The sequence below is a fragment of the Cyprinus carpio genome, chromosome B18 (assembly GCF_018340385.1).
Source record: "Cyprinus carpio isolate SPL01 chromosome B18, ASM1834038v1, whole genome shotgun sequence".
Classification (NCBI taxonomy): Eukaryota; Metazoa; Chordata; class Actinopteri; order Cypriniformes; family Cyprinidae; genus Cyprinus; species Cyprinus carpio.
Genome location: NC_056614.1, coordinates 11,552,775 through 11,576,472, shown reverse-complemented (window position 1 = coordinate 11,576,472; position 23,698 = coordinate 11,552,775). Strand labels below are relative to the sequence as shown.

The 23,698-nt window shown below is 37.1% G+C and overlaps 1 protein-coding gene across 2 annotated transcripts in view; it reads right to left on the bottom strand.

Moving 5' to 3' along the window:
• The window catches only part of lekr1 (leucine, glutamate and lysine rich 1), a 104,956-nt gene that overhangs the window by 56,369 nt on the left and 24,889 nt on the right, over positions 1–23,698 (bottom strand). For both annotated transcript variants that reach the window (XM_042743821.1, XM_042743820.1), the window contains exons 4-6: positions 17,911–18,030; positions 10,839–11,002; positions 4,270–4,455 (exon numbers count right to left, since the gene is read on the bottom strand). In XM_042743821.1, coding sequence (XP_042599755.1) covers positions 4,270–4,455; positions 10,839–11,002; positions 17,911–18,030 — 470 coding nt within the window. The remainder of the gene's footprint in view (positions 1–4,269; positions 4,456–10,838; positions 11,003–17,910; positions 18,031–23,698) is intronic.

Below are 23,698 nucleotides of genomic sequence, written 5' to 3'. Positions count from 1 at the left end.
TCTCTCTCTTTCACTCTCTCTCCCTTGCTGCTTTGTATCTCTCTTGAAGCACTGAAGCATAATCTGGTGCCTATCGGTTGCCAGCAGCAATAATTGAGGGTGAACTCTACACCCAAACACAGGCCAGTGAAAGCATTCTCATTCATCATCTCAGTTCGGTGACATCCGATGCAGCATTCAGGAGATTGTATTCATTCGGCCCTGCTCTCATTATCGTGAAGAGGGCAGAGAGACAGAGGAAAAACGGCCAAGAATTTGAAACAGGAGACATTTTAAAAGACAAGAGGGAGGAGAGGATGACAGGAAACTGTAGGAGTCAGACCAGCCACAGATTTAGAGTTGTGCTACTGCAGTCACCCAACATGCAGGACATCTAACCCACAAATCTTCATCTGGTTTTGTATGATGACAGCATTGAGTATCTTCAGTGGCCTCAAAACGTATTCAGACATTTCAAATATATGTCATTTAATTATACAACAAACCTAAGAGGCATCTACAACCAAAATATGTTAGAGCTTTTCTCAGAATTAATCCCACGTTTAATCATATTTGCAGTTATTTTTAACTAGCTGGTGTCAAGGTGATTTGTAGTGGCTGTATGAAATCAGTTCCTCTCAAACCCACACAGGACACTGTGAACATGTTCCACTAACATTTAACAACCAGAATGTGGACAAATACCTTCCATACAGTCATGGAAACCTGGAAAGAGCATGTGGGACCAATGTATTTTTCAGGCCTAAAAATGTTATGGGAGTAAATACATCTGAACAATCATGGAAATATATTTTTGTAGTTCTGCTCTAAAATATTTCATCAGCAGCATATTGTTTTTTTTTTTTTTTTTTAGAGCTTACAGTACTTGGAGTTAAACTATTATTATTTTAATTATTAATTAATTAATTTATTTATTTATTTTGAGGCAGATCATTGTAAATAAATCGGTCAAACGGGTTCACAAAATGGCCTCAATGATTATAGAATCAACCAGGATTAAAATAACGGCGACACTTAACAATAAGGTCTCATTTGTTAATATTAATTAATGCATTAACTAACATGAACTAACAATGATCAATATATTTTTACCTGCTGGTGGAATGACCTGCCCAACTCAATCCAAACAGTTTTAGCCATCTTCAAGAACCATCTAAAAGCGCATCTCTTCCATCTACACTTCACGCTCTATCACTAGAACTCTGTATTATATTTCTATTCTATCTACGTGTTTTCTTTTTAATTATTATAAAAATAAAAATAACTTGACATTGACTTGACTTTTTGAACTTAATATTAACTAAGATTAATAAATGCTATATAAATATTGTTCGTGTTAACTAACATAGTTCATTATTTCTAGCAAATGAAACCTTATTGTAAAGTATTACCAAACTAACTTCTATATTCAAAAAAATCTATATTCATATGACTGAAGGGGCCAAAAGTCATGAAAATTCACTGTTTAAAAGTTGGGAATATATATAGTATTTATATTTATTATATTGTGATATGTCTTGCTTGGAAATTTTGCTTGCTTGTGCATTTTTTAAGTAATTTAATGAAATGCTGCATTTTAATTGTGATTTAAGCACCCTTGATTTAATCTCACTTAAAATAGAAATACTATTTGAAATGAATTATACTCAAGAAATGTCAATTCATCATGTGAAAATGACTAAAAATGGCTTGCCAAAAATCTAGAAAATATAATTAAAATAAATAAATACGTTTTTTTTGTTGTTGTTGTTTTTTACGATTTTCAAATTGACTACAGTATATTTGAGCTATATTTAGTTACGGTTATGACTGTCAATGGTTATTAATAATGCATGGATAAGCAGCTCTTTTCAGGTGCCTTAAACTATCTATATATGAACATATAACAAGAGATAAAATCAACCAATTTGCATGAAGAATTACTGACATTTACAAAGGTATCAATGTAACAAGCAAGAACACACTGCCACACGTGTAGCAGCAGTCAGGAGACGCACACCGGTCCCACCAGTGTTTAAACAGATGGAGTCGATGAGAGGCTGCCCTTTACTGCCACGGACCAGAGCAAGTCGTTCTGACCTCTCTCTGTGTCTCTCCTACTCTCTTAGTGATTAGCATCATAAACAACAGGACAAAAAATACCCAAGAGAAATCCAGAGACTTCAGACATCCAGAGAGACATTATTTGTAAGACGCTGGTCTAATTTTGAAGCACATCTCCTGAGGAAAAAACACCACAGAAAGCACAACAATGTCTTTACCGAATGAAGAGACAATAATTAGGAGGTTGCATCATCTCTATGAAAACAGCAGCTGCAGAAAGAGAGATAGAGGGTGTAAAAACACATTAAATTAAGGGAAACAAATGTGTTTGTTTCTAAAGGAACTGGGGGCCAAGCCATAAACACCTGAAACCACAGTCCAGAGGAAGCAGTCATTCTGTTCTCAAACTGTTTGTGCTGGCAAGCGGGTCCGCTAACTCACAACAGGATGTATTCCAGAACAGCATAAAGGCTGGCGGGATCGTTTCACTACGCGGCCGGTCCAGAGGGCTTTTATTCAGAGGAAAAAATGGGCTGTTTTGTTCTGTCTGTTTGTTGGTGAGTTGGCTATCTGGCTGGCTCTGAGAAGCTGAGGTGACGTCGTGCTTTTTCTGGTGAAAGTGCTCTCTATTGCGCTGCCCGTGTCAGTCTGACATTTTCTCGAGGGGGGTAAAAGAGTGCCTAGGAGGAGAGCTTCGTCTCTTCAGCAGCATACTGATAATTGCTTTCTGGTCACTGTAACATGACCAGGATAAATAGAGAGCAAGGTATAAATGTATTCGCTGTTTGTTTTGCTCCCTTTTTTGCTTTCTTTTGCCTCACATGGCAAGGAAAAATCTATCCACTTCATTTATGAGTCTAGGGCAATGAGTACTTCTCCAAGAACAATTGTTATGCTCTTTCATAGTTCAGGAGACTTAATGGAGTTTTTAGCTGCACATCATTTATATATCAATTTTGTCTGTTTCTCAAAATTCCTGAGAAGAAAAAAAAATGAAAATAGATAAAAATTACAAATTTTAACACAATACAGAAGCTAAAAATGAATGGTAATGGCTCAGATCATTTGGTCCGGAATGAACTAGGTGAGAAATGTTCAAAAAGTTTTGACACACTTACCAAAAACCTTGGGATCAGAAAATGCCATTTCTTTTGATCTTTCTATTCATATAAGAATCCTCCAAAATATTAAGCAGGTCCAAATCTTGAAAATAACAAACCTACTTTTTTTTTTTTTTTTATAATAATAAACTACTAATTTGCTGCTTCTTAATAGTTAGTAAGGTAGTTGTTAAGTTTATGTATTGGTTAGGATTAGGGATGTAGAATATGGCCATGCAGAACATGTTGCTTTATAAGTACTTATAGACAGCCAATATGTTAATAACAGGCATGCTAATAAGCAAATAGTCACAAGTGAGAATACATATACTAAAGTGTTACCAAGAAATTGTCACTGAGTTCAGAATCAGCATATTAGAATGAGTTCTGAAGGGATCATGTGATACCAGCAGCCACTGAAAATTCATCTTTGCCATCACAGGAATAAATTATATTTTAAAATACATTAGAATAGAACTAAACAGTTCTTTTAAATTGTAATAATACCTCACAGTATTAGTATTTTTACAATTTTACTGTTATTACTGTTTATGCCACAATAGATAGATAGATAGATAGATAGATAGATAGATAGATAGATAGATAGATAGATAGATAGATAGATAGATAGACAGAAAGACACAGACCCCAAACTTTTCAACAATAGCAAATCTTTTCAAATCTGAGCATAGGCCGCTCACAGTGGAAAAGGGGTTGTTAGTTTGCTGACAAGGGTAACATTTCACAAGTGTTAACTGCACCACTGAGAGTTTCAGAGGCTCCATAAAGAAATAGGCAGGGGTTGAGACTCTTACCCCTAAACACCTGCCAAACACAAACATCACAATACACAAACACTCAACACCACACAAACACACACTGACAAGAACTGAAAAAGCAAGTGAAACACATCACTGGCATGTCTGGATACAGACGAGGTGTGAGCCTGCAACTCTAAAACACCTGTCCAGCATAGACACGTACACACACCAGATGTACATTGATGTCCATGGATGACACAAACATGAAAAAGAGGAAAAAATATTATTTTTATTACTATTGTAATTCTGCTTGGTGCTGCTAATGGAAAAAAATTACACACTTCACCTTTAAACTGTATACACACCCTGTATGAGAATCTGGGCTTCTTGGTTTTGGTTCTGCAGTAGTTTCTGGGTCTGGACCTGGTTTTCCAACTGCAGGATCTGTTCTTCTGCTGCATCAAGACATGACTTCATGTTTGGCACCTCCACCTGCAGCCTCTTCAGCTCCACCTGTAAGCTGACCACTTGCTGCTTCAGACGAGCACACTCTAAAAAAGAATACATTTGTGAAAGTGGTCAGAGAGAGAGGAATCTGCATTTTTTGCTTGTTGTGTGTCTGTGTGTGTGTTTTTTATAGTTTGTTTGTGGTGGCAGTGTTGTGCACTGATGTCAACCACATGTTTTAATGTGCACTGCAGTATTTCAGAGAATAATTCAAAATGCAAAACAAATTCTTGAGAAAAGTTAATAATGATAAAAACAAGATGCCCAAGTGTAAAATAATTTGACCTGCTGGAAAGACAATGAGTTCACTGAGGTGCAGGGTAATCCAGTCAGCATGGTTCCCACCCTCTAAAGCAGACTGTATAATGACACAGTAAACAGGCATTTGCATGGATGCTGGTAGGCTAGTTTCAGACTATTTGGGGCAGAGCTTAAGTACATAAACACAGTGGGCTAAAATGTATAGAAGCCACAGTTAAAAACATTACTATTATTTGTAGTACTTTAATTATAAAGTGTCGATACATAGGCCACAAATATCAAAAATATTTTTTGAGAGTAAATGTATTTACTATGTTACAAAATATGTTTTATTTAAAATAAATGTTGCTCCTTTAAAGGGGTCATATGATGCGATTTCAGTTTTTCCTTTCTCTGTGGAGTGTTACAAGCTCTTGGTGCATAAAGAAGATCTGTAAAGTTGCAAAGACTAAAGTCTCAAATCCAAAGAGATATTCTTTATAAAAGCAAACAACAAACCAACCCCACCTAAAACGGCTCGTTCTAACACGCCCCCACATATCTACGTCACTATGTGGGTAGATTTGCATAACGCTGCCCAGATGTTCACACAAAGAAAGAAGGGGTACTTTTTATTCTCGTTGTAGTATTGTTGTTGCCGCCGCCGCTATGTCATATAGACGCTGTGTGTTTCGTTGTGAAAGCAAAACTACTTTGTTTGGCCTTCCAAAAGAGGACGATATCCGCTTTGTCATGCCTGGAGCTGATCCACGCTGGTCGCTGAGGAAATACATCAACTTTGCACTGTGGATCGCTGTCACATGTGGTTGTCGCAAGCCCGCCAGATGGTCCTTCGTAGAATCCGCCGACCGCGCCGTTCTCAAGTCCGCCCGCCTCTGCTCACTCATGCCGGCCTCCTCTCTCTCTAGGCCGCAGCTCACTCTAGGCCTCCGGCTTTCTGTTTCACTGAGAAAGCGAAACTACTTTGTTTGGCCTTCCAAAGGAACACGTGACTAGAAATCATGTTTATATCATTTATAATGGGTTTTAATGTTTATGTCTTGTCGCTCCGGCCGGACGGGGCATCACAATATGTAAAGGGGGTGTAACATGTCACACGCTTGAAGTATTCAGCCAATCACAATGCACTGGATAGCTGGCCAATCACAGCACACCTCGCTTTTCAGACCGATAAGCTTTGTAAAAATGGATGCGTTTCAGAAAGGCGGGGCATAGAGGAGAAACAATTATGTACAGTATGTGGAAAATAATGTTTTTTTAACCTTAAACCACATAAACACATTTCATTACACCAAATACACAAAATAATGTTCTTTTTAGCAGCATCATATAGCAGCTGACATATACTTGCAAAGTTGCTTATAGTCAGTATGTTGTATGTTGTGGACCCATCATAAAACAGTGTTAGAAGATATTAAGCAGGCGGTCTACTAATATTCTAATGACTGCTAGTTGACGTAGTTGCAAAGTTACTTACTTTTAGTAGAATGTCTAAAGTGGACTATCAAAACAAAGTGTTACCAAATAGATCACTGTTATAACAAAAATATTAATCAGCACAATTGTTATGAACAGTGGAAACTTTTTAACAGTAAATCCAAGAAAATGTATTGTATGGTATATTTGTTTAAAAAGTTTGATATACTGTATATGTTTGGATATATATTTTGTGATGCCTGATAAACTGAAGCTTGACGATCACAGAACTTTCCAACAGGAAAGACGAATGCAATCAATATATTAAGGGTGAAGTGCCCTAATACATTTTGCGGCCACTGTATCACAGATAAAAGTGTGATTTGATCTGATTTACCTCAGATACATTATCATACCATCATTTTAAATACTGTTTTTATGAGGATATTGTGAATCCTTAAAGATCCATCCACATAAAGTGACTCAAGACTGAAACACATAAGAAATCAATCACCCAAGAAGGTAAAATGCGTAACTCTGAAAAATCTCACACAAGAGATTGTGCATGGCATAACAAATATAACAACAAAGTAAATTCTCTGATGGGTGAGAAAATACCAGAGAACTTTTAACAACAGCAGCGGGTGCAGTAATTCACATCAACAATGCAGACCAATGAAGTGCTTGAACATAAACAGAGCAGAACACAGAGAGAGAGAGAAAAACAGAGAGAGGTTGAGCCTCTGCCTGCTGACTGATGTACTTCGGGTCATAGGGCGGTTACCATCAGCTCTGTTGCATTTGGTCCCAGACCTGCTGTCTCATGCACATAAACACACATTCAAACACATTCAAACCCTACCTGTCTCTCTCAGATGACTAAGCACCTGAACAGCAGCTGCTAGTGCTGACCCAGCGTGGGTTAGGGTTCAATGAATGCTTTGGATAAAACTCGTTAACATACTACTGCATAATGTGTGTGTGTGTGTGTGTGTAGGGGGTGCAATATAAAGCCCTGCCCTGTGTAAGTGTCTGAACTTGCTTTTGGTTTTCCCGGGCCGTATGACCAGCAGGGACACATCCATACCAAAGACTACCAAATACTGCTTGTACAGTTTTGAAAATGAAAGTATTATTTACCTTGGTAAATTTAAGTAAGAGTTCCTTGGGTTGCTATCTGGCACCAAACTGTAACCAAATACGTAAGACTGAAAGGGAGATCAAATGTAAAAGTTTAAGATTTGGTCATTGATCGAGCACCAATCTGAAGATTCAATGTCAGTGTAGTATGTGCACAAGTTAATCTTGTTAAGTCTGACACATACGTATGTGTATGTATATGTATATTATCATCCCAATCTTATATATGTATATATACTATTTCCCAATCTATCATCCCAAAAATTGCCTGATACTTTAAAGAATCCATGCTATCCTTCATACAGTCAAGATTTCGACTTAGCATCCCCATAACAAGACTGGTCCACCTCCATGTTTGACCATGGAGATGGTGCTCTTCAGCTCATAAGCTTTGCCTTTTTGCAAACATACCACTGATTCATTGGTCCAAAAAGTTCAAGTTTGGTCTTAATACACCATAAAACATCCTTCTAAAACTGCACAGGTCTCTCCAAATTCATTTAAGCATATTCACTTCGACATTTTATGTTCTTCTTGGTCAAGAGTGCCGTTTGGCAACGTATCGTGCCATTAAGGATGATAGTGATCCCTGACCAGTTAATGATACTAGTTAGTGTTAAATACAATACTTTTACTATTTCTTGACATCAAAATGAATTTGAATTTGTTTTTGTTAAAAAAAAAAGAAGTAAAAACATGCTCATCATTGCAGCGATGTATTCAAGTTGTAGTATCTATGAATGGCACTTTTAATGTATTTTTTAATAAATCAATAAATCAGACCAAAAAAAAAATAATAATAACGTAATGCCATCGACCCATATGTTGCTTAAATGTGATTACAGCTTCAACTGCTTCCTCTGAATATTATATTTTTATAACATCCCCAACAACTTTACCAAAATCTAATTTACTCTTAGTATGAGCTAATGATTAGCATGAAGCTTGCAGCAGTGGACAACAACATATACAGATCTATTCATCTTTTTTCAGACTGTCTTCCTCTGTTTCTCTCACTTTTTATACCTTTCTGCTCTCATCTCATCTCCCCCTCATGTCTCATAATAACCGTGGAAAGCAGACAGACAGGTAGCAGTGCATAATTGTTGCACCCACACCCATATCGGTTTGGCCCTTACCCACGCACACACATACATTTCTGCACATAAACAAGCAGAACCTACATGCACAAACAGCCTCAAGAGCGCGTTCTGTCAAACCGACTTAAGTGGACAGCATATATACAAAAATATGTATGCGTTACACATGTATGCTGAAAGACAGGTAGGGGAGGCAGGAAAAGCAAAGCCTAAACACTCCTTATAAACAAAATACCTGTCCGTTGGTTCAAAGGATTCTAGCCTTTTGTACTCATTCACCTCTCAATGACACACACACGCACACACTTGCTGGAATTTGGTAGCTTTATGGAACGTGCAAAAGGCAGAAGGAAGGCGGTTCCAAACGTTTGTGGTGAGGAGGCACACACCCCAGGGGTGAGCGGGAGGTTAACTCCCCCTACGGCACCCAAATCATCTGCAAAACTATGTTGAGCGACACACAACAAGTATGCATGTGTTAGTATCGGTGCATGAAGTGATTTGCATGTCGATGTATGAACCGAACAAACGCCTTTAAACATGCAAAACCTCTCTAAACACATATGCACAAACATGCAAGTCACAACAGAGCCGGTGTGTAAAAAACTGAAAAATTCGGATACTTGCACACACTGCAACACTCTGTTCTTTCTCTTAAGGTGTGGCCATATTACATTTTGGTGAAATTTCACAGGCAAAAAGGTCTAGTGATGCATGAAGTACAGCTCATACAGAATTCACTTTCAAACCAAGCAGCTTTGCCTTAGTTAATGCAATGACTTTGCATGATCAAATTGAACGTGAGCAAAATCTGCATGGGGATCTTTTTCACCCTCACGCAAAATTCCAGATCCCATGGATTTGTGTTACAATGACTGGATTTTGTTTGCAAAATTTCACCAAGCAATGGTAAATGTAGTTGTACATAGACCTGCACATATTAATTAATAGTCTGACAGTGGTTATTTATTCTAATTGCAGTAACCACGATAATTTTGCAGTATTTTTTTTTTTCATTCAAATGAAGAAATTTAAGCATGTAGCAAATGTGCATTGTAGTGTCCCATTTTGTGTTTGAAGATAAGTATTTTTCAGAACAACATATTAGTCTGGTTATAATGACACAAACCAAAGATTTAAAACTATATTGCTTATATTATAATCAACAAAGCCATCTACACTAAAACGGCCAGTGTAGTTATGCATCATACTGTACATCCACACAGACAACACATTTTTGTGTGACACGCTGAAGTGGCTGTGTACCTCAACACCCCAAATCTGCAAAGTCAGCCGCTTAGAATGATGAAAAGTTTAAAATAATAATAATAATAATAATAAATAATACAAAACTACATTTAATGCAAAACTTCTTCCATCTGTGTAAGAGTGATTGAAACTGCTCTGGTTACATTACTGACATAGTACATAATGCTCAAAACCGAGCGCTGACTTCAGTGTAAAAACAAGCCATTTTGAAATATTTCATGAAAAATGTACAGAATTATACTTTTTATTGGCAATATGGCTTTTTTATTTCTTCTTTTATTGTTGGATGCACCAGCTGACAGTCTGAAAAAAAAAATACTTTTCTTATTTGCATCCCATAATGCAGAAGAATGTAAACATTAGTATAAGATCTTGAATGCTAAATTAAGCTTTGTTGAAATTGTATTTAAAGAATAAATAATACAGCATACATGGAAAACTAAAAATGTAATTTTTATTTATATTTAATTTTATTATATGTACCTCCACAGTTTGAGAATGACAGAAATCAGAATATGCCTTACCCTAACCTTAAGCCTAACCCTTCTCCTGTCTCTGACATTTAACTTCAAACACACATTTAGTTATTTGTACATGTGAAGAAAGAAACTCATTATTAAGTTCAGAATCAGTTTGATGGGATGTTTCGACAATGCACACTAGCATTTAAAAGGTTGGGATATATTAATATATATTTTTATAAATAAAAGTATAAAGGCCTTTTTTTTTCTTTTTTTTCCTATAAAGGGTTTTAGAATCCTCGTGAATTTAAGATACTTAACCCACAAGACTACCAACACCACACACATGACGATGGGGTATATATCAGCCCTGCCATCCACTGACATTTTCCTCTCTTCCAGCACTTATAGTATATGTCTCACATCCTCTATTATCATTATACTGCAATTATCTCAGCACAATGGGTACAGTGTGCCCTACATCTCATAGTCACCGACACGCACCCACAGAGGCCGAGGGAGAATGTGTTCCTATTTTAATTTTAGACCATGACAAGATATATTATGATTGTCATCCTCAGTGTGTAGCAGTGAGCTCTGTGCACGAGGCTCAGATTCTGCCTGAACACGTGTGTAATACACATGCACATACACACATGTACTATAAGCTGTAACAGATGTACAAATCAGATAGGAGCAAATGTTTTCTGAAGCAAGACAGAATTCACAGGACAAAAGCAGTGGTTTTGTGTGCATATGTATGTGCGTGTGTGTAATTACCTGCATCAGCACTGATGCAACTCTGCTGTATCAGTGCTTTGCTGTTCTCCCAGGTCTCCAGGAAGTGAGTAAACTGGTTCTTAACAGTCGTCATCTCCGCTTGAGACGAATGCAACAGTGCCAAAGCCTCCCTGAGAAGCCACTGCTGCTGCACAAACCTTGATCTGATGCACACACAGACACAAAACGAATTATTCAAAGATTCTGATTTAGAACTGAAGAATACTACACTGCTTTACTGCAAGGAGACAGTACTTTCTCAAGAAAATGCCAATTATGAGAGAAAAAATGAGATGAGACGAGATGAGAAGGAAAGAGAAAAGATCACTACATGAAATGTTTGTTTGATTTTTTTTTTTAAAGAGGAAAAGAGATGAAAAGAAAACAGAAATAAGAAGAGAAGACACTACATTAAACGTTCAAGTTGAAAGATGAGAAAGAAGAGAGACATGAAAGATGAGAGAAGAACAGAGATGAAACATCTGAGAAATATTTGAACAGAAGAGACTAGATGAGATTCAAGAATAAAAGATGAGGAAAAAAATTACTACAATAAATGCTTCATTTGATTTTAAAGAGAAGAGACGAGATGAGAAGAAGAGACATGAAATCTTTGAGAAATGTTTGAGTTTTTTTAAAAAGAAGTTACAAGACGAGATGAGACAACAAGAGTAGTTAAGAGATTACATAACATGTTGGTTCATTTTGATGAGAACAGACTAGATGAGGCAAGAAAAAGAGAAAACATGAGAAGACATTAAATTATTGAGTTCCGTTTGAAGAAACGAGATGAGATGAAGAAAAGAAAAGAAAAAAAGGAAAGAAAAAAAGTAGAGAAACAAAGTGAAGAGACAAGATGAGGTGAATTGAAATTGAAATTCATTCAATGTACAATCTTAATTTTATCCACGAGAAACAAGTCAGTTGTGATTTGTCTTTAATACAGGAATGAATAAGAATAATCAGCAATGATTTAAAAAAAAAAAGGTGAAATCACTGTTTAATCAACACTAAATCACTGACTTTTTGGATATCTTGGTTTTGAACCATGAAAATTGAATGTCAAGTCCCTGAACACAAATCTCTAAATATTCAGGCACACAGACATAAGCCTAGATAAATAAATGTTACACTTTATGTGTGGGTGGGATATTTTTTACTCCTGTTCATTTTAAGCTGTGTCTCATTTGTTATGAGTTCACATTTTCATATAATCCTTGAGGAGGTTTAAGGTAAACACATTTGGTAAGCAGCTGTTTATACAGTATACTCTAGTGTTGAGATGGACAGGATTAGATGAACATGCTCCTGCTGGACCCTCATTTAGAACTCCGTCAATATTCTATGGGACAGTCAGTGTCTCTCGTAGTTTCTGGCTGAGCGTCAGCACTGTCAGTGTTTAGACGGGTGATTTAATGAGGTTTATATATTTGAAGTTCTGTGTCAGTTCAGCTGTACTGCTGCCCTACATCACGCCCCTTCCATTCCCACCAGCATTACATCATCATCATGAGACAGAGGCAGATAAGAGCTGCCAGAAGTCTCTATGTGGATAAACAGGACGCCAAATCCACACACACACACACATGCAAGAAATCTCTACAGCAATCACACACCAACCACATGCGTATCCATCCCCCCATCACAGCCTGTCACCACGTAAACAAACATACACAAGCACACACTCATCCACTTGTATAGAAGTCATGGTAACGGGTAAACATGGCAGTGTTAGAGTGAGACATGGAGACAGAAAGACAGTAAAAGAGGCAGAGAAAGACAGTGGGAGAGAACCATGGGAATTAATTTTTCATAACAAGGGAACAACACTGGGTAGGAAAAATGGCAATTGTCAGAAGAGAGGAGACTAAATGATGAAAAGAGAATTACTGTAAAAAGGCTAAATGAGAAAGACAAGACAGGAAGGGATGGAATTGGAATTAGATGAGATGAGAGACAAATAGGAAACGAAACAAGATAAGTTAGGAGATGAAACAAGAGAAGAGGAGATGAGAGGAGACAAGCTGTCTAGATGAAATAGGAGGAGAAAAGATTAAATGTAAGAAAAACTATGGTATGCAAGGAAATTGGAAATGGGAGGTGAAGACGTGGTGAAATGAGACGAGACTAAGCATGGTCACAAAAGAAGAGGAGAAGAAACAAGACGAAAGGAGACAAGATGATAGGAAAACGCTGAGAAGAGACAAGCTGAGATGAGAAAAGACAATATGAGAAATTAACAGAAAAAGAAAAGCCGAGAAAGGGAGTTTAAATGAGAGGAAAGGAGACAAAAAGATAGGCGAGAAAACTAGGCTAGACAAGATGAAAAGAGAAGAAAAGACATGATGCAAGGAAACTGGAAATGGGAGGTGAAGACACGAGGTGAAATGAGATGAGTTGAGACTAAACATGGTCACAAAAGAAGAGGAGAAGAAACAAGAGGAAAGGAGACAAGATGATAGAAAAAGAATGAGGAGAAGCTGAGAAGGCAAGAGAATAGACGAGTTGAGATGAGAAGAGATGAAAAGGAGAGGAAAGGAAACAAGGCTAGACAACAAGATGAAATAAGAGAAGAAAAGACAAGATGCGATGAAATTGGATGTATATGAAGAGTTGGGGAAATTAAACAAAATGAGATGAGATTAGACTACAAGACAGAGAGGAGAAGAGAATGGATTAGATGAGGTGAGATGAGATGAGATGAGGAGATGGGAGGTGAAGACAAGAGGTGAAATGAGATGAGACTAAACATGGTCTCAAAAGAAGAGGAGAACAAGTGGAAAAGAAGACAAAATGATAGCAAAAGAGACCAGACGAGAACCCTCACCAATAAACCGGACAGACCAGTACTACCTACAGCTGTGTGTGTTTTCTGGAAGTACATCTGGCTGTGTCAGTTAAACTGGACTGACCCCATTCAGACTGACCCCTCATGCTTTCTGTGTTTTTTCCCCACTCCTCTCCTCTTTTTCTTTCTCATTTCGCCCTCAGTGTTTGAAGTGTTTCTGAAGTGTGTCTGGACAGCACATGGTCTCTTTTTGATGTGTGCGTCTGGCCAGCTGTTAACCTGCTTTCACCCGGCTTCTCAGCATTCTTAGCCTGTCCGGTTTCAAATCTATGACTTCATAACTGTTATAAATCACCTCCCATATCATCATCATCATAATCATCATTAACATTATCAGCATTCTGGTGCTCTTCGCTTTGCCTAGGGGTGTTCATGGATCAAACAGTTTATGCTTCCTGTCTCATTGGCTGTCCTTCCCCATCTCTTTCTGTGAACCGCTGGGGCGTAGTCTATAATCAGGCTATAAACCTTTTGACCGAACAGACTGCTAGACCTCACGCTACAGTGAGCTCGCACTACACACGCACATGTCCCATATGTGAAGCACGCACACTTCACTCCAGAAAATAAATATGCACACACACAAGACATGAAAAGGGAACTTTAAAGAGACGTTAACATCACGGCTTGGAGGGGTTAAGGAGGGAAGACATCTAAGAATCGCACTATTTCATTTTTTCTTTGCTCTGATGACTGAGGCAGTTCAAAGATGTGAAATCTACTTCATATCTTTGTGAAGTAGAGAACAAAGAGAGCGTACTTCAGCGCTTATTTTACTGACTTTCAGGGAAAGGCTTCTTCACAACTACATTTTCTATTTTCTGATGAAAATATGTGTAATGATTTTCAATACAAAATTCGACTCGCAGTGTTAATGTGTACGACTGTCACAATATCAGATTTCAGTACATATTTTGACTATATATACAGGAAACGTTAAAAAATATTATCAGTCAAATTTACTTTGTTTTCTCTTATTTGGCCAATGAATCCACTCAAAATATGTTTGTAAAGAGAGAGTTCGCAAACATAACTTAAGAAAGGAAATGTTAATTGGGGTCTAAAACCCTGTCTTTTTTATGGAATTAACACATTGATGAGCTAACTGCGGATTGAGTGTCTCACTTTTGCCTGTCATCTCTTCTCACATGAGTTTTGCTGCTCCCCAATTTATTTTATTTTTTGCATAATGATGCATTTAAAAATTAATGGCCAAACTCATGTTTACAAAAGTTTACATTGTTGTTGCAGATGAAATATAACATTAATAACATTATTATTTTATTTTACCAGGTTAAATGATGATTATTAGTAACTTAAACCCCTTTATCTAAACCTCTCTACTTAACCATCGGTCACGCACATCCAACATGTTAGTACTTTTTTTACCACCTTTTATTCATGTTTTTAGTTCTGAACCAAATCCTTTGCCGAAGCGCAATGGGTTGTTGACAATATTAGCTTTTAGAATGTGCACAGATCCACACTTCGAAAATCTCCTGGAAACAGTACGCCATCTGGGGACTTTTGGCATACACTTTTCAACATATTATGCTTTGGGACACACATACTATTTAGGATGCATAGTATGCACATTGGGATGCAGGGTGTGTCTTCGTCCCTTTTTTTCTGTTTTATAATGGGTGGCAACCATCGTTAAAGAAGACACATTATGCCCCTTTTTTGACAATATGTAATATAAGTCTCAGGTGTTCCCAGAATGGTTCTGTGAAGTTTTAGCTCAAAATACTTTAAAAAAGCTCCTCATTCTACAGGTGATGATATATGATACAATAATTATCTTTGAAACCGAATGAATCGCCTGGTAAGACCTTGTGGTCATGAGGGTGCGACATTGCGTGTCTTTATGTGCTTGTGTGTGAAGCCAGGCCCAGAAAGCATATTTTCATGGGAGAGAAAAAAATAAAAACATTGTACCTTTGTTTTGGCAATTTTGAAATCAGTTTTTGAAATCTCTCAGTCATAATTGCTGAGAAATTTTAAAAACCTGCACAGGTGTCAGCCATCAGCTGAAATAGTCAATTGGGACAAAGAGAAAATTAGAAATGGATTTTCAACTCATACCAGAATAAAAAACCAAACCAAAAATATACACACAAACAATAACACAAAAAATCAAATACACATACAAAAATAACAATAACCACAAATAAATGTTTGCCACACATTCCTTTACTTAAATACAGTCCCCCGACACACACATTTCCTGGAAGCACTTCGCAGTATGATGCCATCACGCCTTAATGTGTGCCACTCACACAGACGGTTGGAGAAGATGAAAATGCCTGTCAGAAAGCTCATGACTGCATTATCACTTGCCAGTCAACCGAGACCTCTCTCCTTTCTGTCGTTCATGACAGCTTCTCTCACAGCATCTGATTATTAACTGTTTACATTTCAAACAACAGATATCAGCAGGAGGACCAAGCCTAAAAAAAAAAATAAAAGTGTATAGCATGGGAAAAATGTATAGAAAATCCATTATGCTGAAAATGGATACTGAAAATTTAGCTTTGCCATCACAAGAATAAATAAATTTTTAAAATATAACAGATATTTTAAATTGTAATAATATTACACAATATTACTCTTTTTTACTGTAGTTTTGATCACATGCAGCTTGTTCACTCCGTTTGTTAGTTTGTTTATTTATTTAGTCACTTATTAAAAGTATATAATATTACTGTATAATACACACTATTACTAGCAGTATGTTTAATACTTTTAAATGTTTATCAAAGTTTATTAAAATTATATTCTTTATAAAAGAAGACCTATAATGTTCCTTTTTTACAATATGTAATATACATCTCAGGTGTCCCCAGAATGTGTCTGTTTTAGCTCAAAATACCCCACAGATGATTTATTATATCGTTTTGAAAATCCTATTTTGAGTGGAAGCAGAAACAAGCTGTTTTTGTGCACGTCTCTTTAAATGCAAATGAGCTGCTGCTCCCCGCCCCCTTTTCCAAAATAGGGCTGTGCCTTTACAGCTCCCTCCTCAGATACTCTGCTAAGAAAAACATCTATTTGGTTTTGATTATCATGTCTATTAAACTGAAATCATGCATTTTAAACCATATTAGTTATGCTTTTCATAATGCGTCTGTCACATGGCATGTGAGTACTAAACTAAGTTCTCTTTCATATCTTATTGCGCTTAACACATGAGTTACAAAAACATTTGGTTATGTGTAGGTAAACAGCTGGGAAAGAAATTGCATGTTTATATTAGATCTGTGAGGCAGCTGAGTAAAATACAGTAAATAAATCAACAAATCCACTGCACTCTTGTCTCCTCTGAGGCTGGGACACTAAGAAGTGTTCTGTGCTCGTCAGTGCAGCCCAAGACAGAAAAGTTAGCATGCTTCGCTTGAACTTTCGCCATGGCATTAGAACTGGTACACCGCTGTCACTTGCAAAAACACAGTGGAGTCACCGTAGGTGGACACTTGCAGATTAAGGGGCCAGATCTGAACAGCTTGTTTTTTCACAAGCTTGCAGAGAATGGCTTACCGTGGCTTACTTGGGTTGTTCTTTTTCACTTTTCTGAATTGGTAGATGCACCGGGGACACAATTACAGCACATAAACACGAGTAAAGGTCAGATTTACATGATATGTCACCTTTAATGCTTTTAGTAATTGTCTTTTATGTGTATTTTTTAAATGTGTTTAGTATTATGAACACTATTTTACCATACCAATAAAACATGTTAATCCTGCTTCTGAAAGCCTGACCTGACTAGGGGAGCAATGTCAGTCAATTAATTTGATTTGCAATTAGACTAGTGTATGATTTAAACTACTGCTTTAGTCAAGTAATCTGACTAATAGAAGAAATTCAATGGTCAGGCTTTCCTGAAAAAACATCAAACGATTTTGAGATTTTGTATTTTTTTTCATGTAGTTAATACCAGTATACAGCTACACAGAAATCTATTCTGCTCAAATCAATGTACGCAATGTTCTCTTTTAGTTCTTCTTCCCTTTTCACCATTTTTTTTTCTCACACTTGTGCCTGCAAACACCCACAAGTGTACTCACACACGCACACAGTTGTTTCCCATCTGCAGAGCTCTTCCTGTCGTGCCGTGGCTGAGGTGGCTACTGCAGACACTCCACACACGCACTCACGACCCAATGAGATCTGCTGCGCTTGTTCTTTTGTCTCTCTTGCACCATTGTTCCCTCATTTCCTTACCTAAGGTGCAGGCGGCAAGTGCGCTCATTTTCCAGCTCTGTAATTGCTGTTTTTTTCTCCGCCTTCACGCTTTCCATCTCACGCGTGACCACGCACAGCTGCAGGTCAAGGGCCCTCGTGCTGGAAAAGAGACATGGAATGAGATATACACAGAAAGCAGCAATGGCACAATAATTATTACGTTGAGTTTTTTATATGGAACAATATTGTTTGTGTGGAAACATTTCACATGTCGATTTTCCAAATATAAAAAGTCTTTCTTTTTCTTTCAATAAAAGTTCAATGGCAGGAGAGCGGCCCAGCCACAGAGCAGGAGGGTTGCATTACGTGCTGTGTGTGTGGAGTGTGTGAGACTAAATGAGAGACAGACTTCTATAGGGCAGATATACGGTCTGCAGAGTATTATGGGCTTTTGTGGATCTCACAAAGACAAGGTCACTATAGCAACGGAAGAGTACACACCAAGGCTGACTAAATCCCTGGCACGAAGGGGTTTATCGAACCTGAGGCAATAGCTGATGTATCAGTGTGATATCACTGGGAGCGTAATTGTCTGTCATTGTGTTTGCGTGTGCCCATTTCAATGCCTATTTCAGGCTCATGTTTGTGTAAGACAGAACGAGAGCGAGAGAGAGAGTGTGTGAGTGCTATTGTTTGTGTTTGTGCTGGTAAAATACATGGGTTTGAATAAATTTAGACCTAAAGAAGATACCCAGCTGCAGATTCTTGGGTTCTTGTGGTGAAGTCATGAATTTCATTCACACCATCTGTATGTATGTGTGAGAAATCAGAATGCATGAAGATTTATAAATTTCAATGAATTAGTTTCCAGTAGCTGAACTCAGAAATGGCCCGAGTGTTTGTGGACACACTTTGAATTTGTTTGCGTTTGGACATATTCTGGTGCTTGCTGGTGTAGGACAGCCATAGAATCGCATTTTGTGATCTTACAATAATGTATTTCAGTTAACAGAAAATGGAAAATGCTTAGGAAACTCATTTATTTGAAAGAAATTCATTTCTTTTCTAATTAAATTGATGTGTGCTTCAAACTTCTATGGTCTCAAATGGAATTGTCATTCAATGTGTGCTTCAATGCTGTTCTTTATAAAGCATAACGCAACCTGGCTGCTGAGTTGATTCTGCACTCAGAGTTCTATATTTTGCCTGAGAACAAGTTGTTCATGCATAAATGAATAACTGCATAACTGCAAAACATTTAATTGATTCAGTTTTCTATAAAATGTCCCAAGGAAATGTATTACTGAAGTTTCAGCTGGAAAACAGAGTAGCAGATATGTTGTTGTAACAATATTTTTGCTAAATTAGATTTAAATATATATATATATATATATATATATGTATATATATATATATATATATATATATATATATATATATATATATATATATATATATATATATATATTAAAATAAAATACAATTATTTTAAATTGAAATTTTTCATATTGTGTGTAATTGCAGCCTTGGTGAGCACAAAAGACTCAAAAGACTTTTTTATTTTTTTTTAAATCCTTAAAAATCTTTCCTACAAGCATTAAAAAAAAAAAAAATCTAATACATTATATATGTATGGATGGATATACACAATAAAAATAAAAAGATTCCTTTTGTCTTGACCACTTAAAAGACATAAAAGATGATGAAGGAAACCGATATTATGTCACCAATACCATAACGAGATACCAAAAAAAGATTGAAAATAGAAGAAAATCCACACACATACATACACACACACACAAAAACAAACAAACAAACCAGGTTAAAATCTCAGCAGACGTTCACTTACAACAAAATCCTGAAAAACAAATACACACGGCACAGCTGTGCTCTTCTAATGAATATACTCTATTGTTTGGATAATGTTAAAAGAGCTCTATTGCCAGATCAGTTTATGGGGTGTATGGGGAATGTAAGTGTATAAGGGGCAAAAACTGCTTCCAGATCAACATTCTTAGTTTGACATTTCTGATATACGCCTCTTTTGAGCTTAAGTGTTTGCTCATACTGTAAAAAAAAGGACTTCAAAAACCCCACAAAGGAAACGAAAGATGAAGTTCTTTTGACTCTTTATTATCCCTTAACAAATCTCAGAGCCACAGCTGAACACAGAGATGCAAGAGTGAGAATGTACTGTTCTCACTTCTGTTGTGAGACGATCCAGCCATGCTGAAATATGGCGCAGCCACAGATGGCTTCGGAATGCACTGTACCCAGTACTGTCTGTGAAATTACACACGCTACAATCTTGTAAGGACACAAGAGACCTGTTCCAGAATCTTCATCACTTATTTAACGGCACTGAGAAAGCAGTACGAACATTATATTCATCTTCAGATGCCTCTGTTATTTCCTTTATACATTCCCACCATCCACACAGGTAAATACCAAGGCTTATGGGTATTCAGAAGGCTTCAGATGCTCATTACCGCAGAAATGAGCAGATTACAGAGTATTTCATCAGAACATAAATCCATACGTTAAGCTTTAGCGCAGACTGTCGTGATACAGAGGGTTCTGATGCATTGTGGGTAAACACAGCAGATGTTGGCACTATTGTCTCAAAGCAAGGCATAAAGAGACACAGTTGCAGAACTAGCGATGTCTGGCTCATTACCTCACTTGTTACTCAATCAGAATTAGAGCAGAGCCTCAGAATGGCTACAGACATTCAGCTGCCTACGGAATGTGTGTGTGTGTGTGTGTCTGTGTGTACCAAGAGATACGAGAGAGTCGTGATAATGGGCTGCAAATCCCAGACTAAAGACGACTCTGCTGTTCTCTCATCTACAGGACTGTGTGTGAGTGTAGGAGGCTGAAAAAATCGTGATAACAGCGAGCAACTGGCTGTGCTTGCAAGCATGTGCGTGAGTGAGCCAGGGAACCGACCTGCTCTTTCTATTAACGTGTGACTGAGTGGGAGGCCGAGTGTGCGTGTGCTTCCGTACATTTATCTGTGTGACTGCATGCAACGGTGAATCACTATAACGATTTTGTGCTAGTTATAGACATTTATGGTACTGTGTCACTGGCTTTGTTCCAATACCTAGTGAGTCATTTGGTGTCTACGGCCTACATAGGCTGAAATGGAACCTCATAAGCAAGTGATTTGAAACTATACATAAGCAATGACTTTGATCTCCTCACATGAAGCATACAGATTTTTCAATGCAGCATATTTCTACGGGAACAACATGATAATCTAATAAGCATAAAAATGCATAACACTAGTTAAGTTTTTTTTTTACGAATGGAAACTAAAAAAACTACTATAAAATCTGGTGTATATTTTTTCTGAAATATAATAACGCATTATCACAGTTGATGGAAAACACTTCTTACTGATATAAATGTATTATGCTTAAATGTTTGAAAATATGACAACTGTTTGTAATTAAGTTTTTGGATGCTGAGGTTGGGGTCCCAGGAGAGGATGGGAAATTGTGTTTTTGCAAACATAAATATGCATTTAAAAATAATAATGATAATGTTAATCCAATTTATTCAATAAATAATAACAATACATTTAAATAATTATTTATATTAAATAATTATTTAAATGAAAAGGAAACAGCTGCAAGACAATAATTCACTGTACAAACCATGTTAATTTCTTTCTGCAAGAGACATTTTTGGGTCCAACCAGCTGTTGAGTTAAATTTTTACATTAAATTTATTACCCAAAAGTTGGGTTAGTCCATATTTGACCCAAAGATGGGCTGAAACAGCCCAGTATTTTTAGACCTAAAATATGGTCATGCAGAATAAGGTATTAACATATGTTTCATAGGAACTAATAAACAGTCAATATGCTAGTAATATGCATGCTAAAAAGCAACTAGTTAGTGAGAATTGGTCCTTAAAATAAAGTGTTACCAGTCATATGCTATTTGCATTTTACTATTTGCATGTAGCATAGTTTGTTCGCTGCCATCCCCCATCAGTACAATCTTGTGACTCATATTTGACCAGATATGAAGCATAAGTATGCCAGATTTATAATTTGAACCAGAGCAGGATAATAACTTGGCAGTGGTAATGTAAGCAAATGCCATGTGTTTGTCACATAAAGAACGATTAAATGAAAAGTCATAATTTCATTGCCTAATTAAATTAGACAAGGACGTAATATATAAAATCAATACCAGTGAATCGGGTACACATCTGGATAACCTATGTGTTGTCGCACTGTGGTCAACATTTGTCTATTCTCCCAACACATCCAGCCTTATTTTGCCAGCCATTGTGATCAAAAGAAGAAATATCACACACCCTCTAACAAAAAACCAATTATGCAACGATTAACAAGTACGATACAGCATCATGCCAACAAAATGTGCCGGTTCCGCTTCTTTCAACATGCCGGAAGACCCAGTGGGCTTCTCACCCCTCTGTTGAACAGCTCTGCGATTGAACGTGAGGTTTTGATCAGCAGTGTGAAGCTGGGGAGCATTAGAGTAATGAACACAGAACAGAGACGTGACTCATGGCCGCATTCCCGATCAGTCGAGAAGCTCAAAGAGCTCATTCTAAATCACCATCGTACTGAAAGAACCAGGCTACTGGGAAGCAGCTATGTGGAATATTCTGGATCACTTCTCAAACGTTTGGAAATACAAAAAGGGTTGCTTTAATCATTGCAAAGACAAACAAAACCTATCCTAATTAACTGAACTGACATGTATGGTCTGGCTAATTTTATTACTCGGCGCTGATGAGCAAATGAAGCGGTAATGTGAAAACAAGAATAGAAGTAGCACGCAAATTTCAAAGGGCAATAGTGTCAAAAAAGACTGTGTGTGTATGTATAAAACAGAGAAACAGCCTGTCCTTCCCATCCTAAAGCATTTCCTTGATTATAATCATTGCTATGGCATCATTCATGGAAACCAAACATCATAAAACACAAACAAGATGAGATGCATACAAACACTGAGGTGAGACACTCAACAACACACACTTGCACACTCGGTCTTGAATGAGCTCACAAAAAGTCTGGCTGAAATATGAAAATAATATGCATCATTGTGACACTGTCCTTTCCTGCAAACCCACAATGGGAGGCTTTCAGTTTTTATTATTTATTCTTTTTTGCCATTTACTCCTCTGTTGCCGCTGCCATTGTCATTGCAACTGTTGAGGAGAATGTTCAATGTGTGCCTGAAGCTAAATGTGTGGCCTACTCATGTTTTCCCAGACTTCCTTATACAAGCAAGACACATAAAAGTATATCAGATACATCTTATGTGCAGGTGGATAAATGAGACCTCTGGGTTTGCATACACAAAATATCTCTCACGTTCCTATAGACATGAGTACGCACACGTACGCAAAAGGCCTGGGGTTGGAGGTGATGAGGGAAGAAAGGAAATATATAGCTCAGGTTTCAGCTCCATCGCTTTCCATAAGGACACAATATACAGTACACCTGTTTGATATATGAATGCAGAAATAAAGTAGGAACAAAAGAAAAGAAAAAAACTAAGAACGGAAGAAAGAACATGCTCTAATCTGCTAGTCTGGTCCCTTTGGTTTGCAAATATATCCTGAATGAAAGGTTGAAAGGTCAAAAGAAAGAATTAACAAATGAAAGGTTGAAATGTCGAAACAATAAAAGAACAAATGAAAGGTTGAAAGGTCAAAAGAAAGAAAGAAAGAAAGAAAGAAAGAAAGAAAGAAAGAAAGAAAGAAAGAAAGAAAGAAAGAAAGAACATGTTCTGGTCTGCGAGACTGGTTCCTTTGATTTGGAAATATATCCTTTATGAAT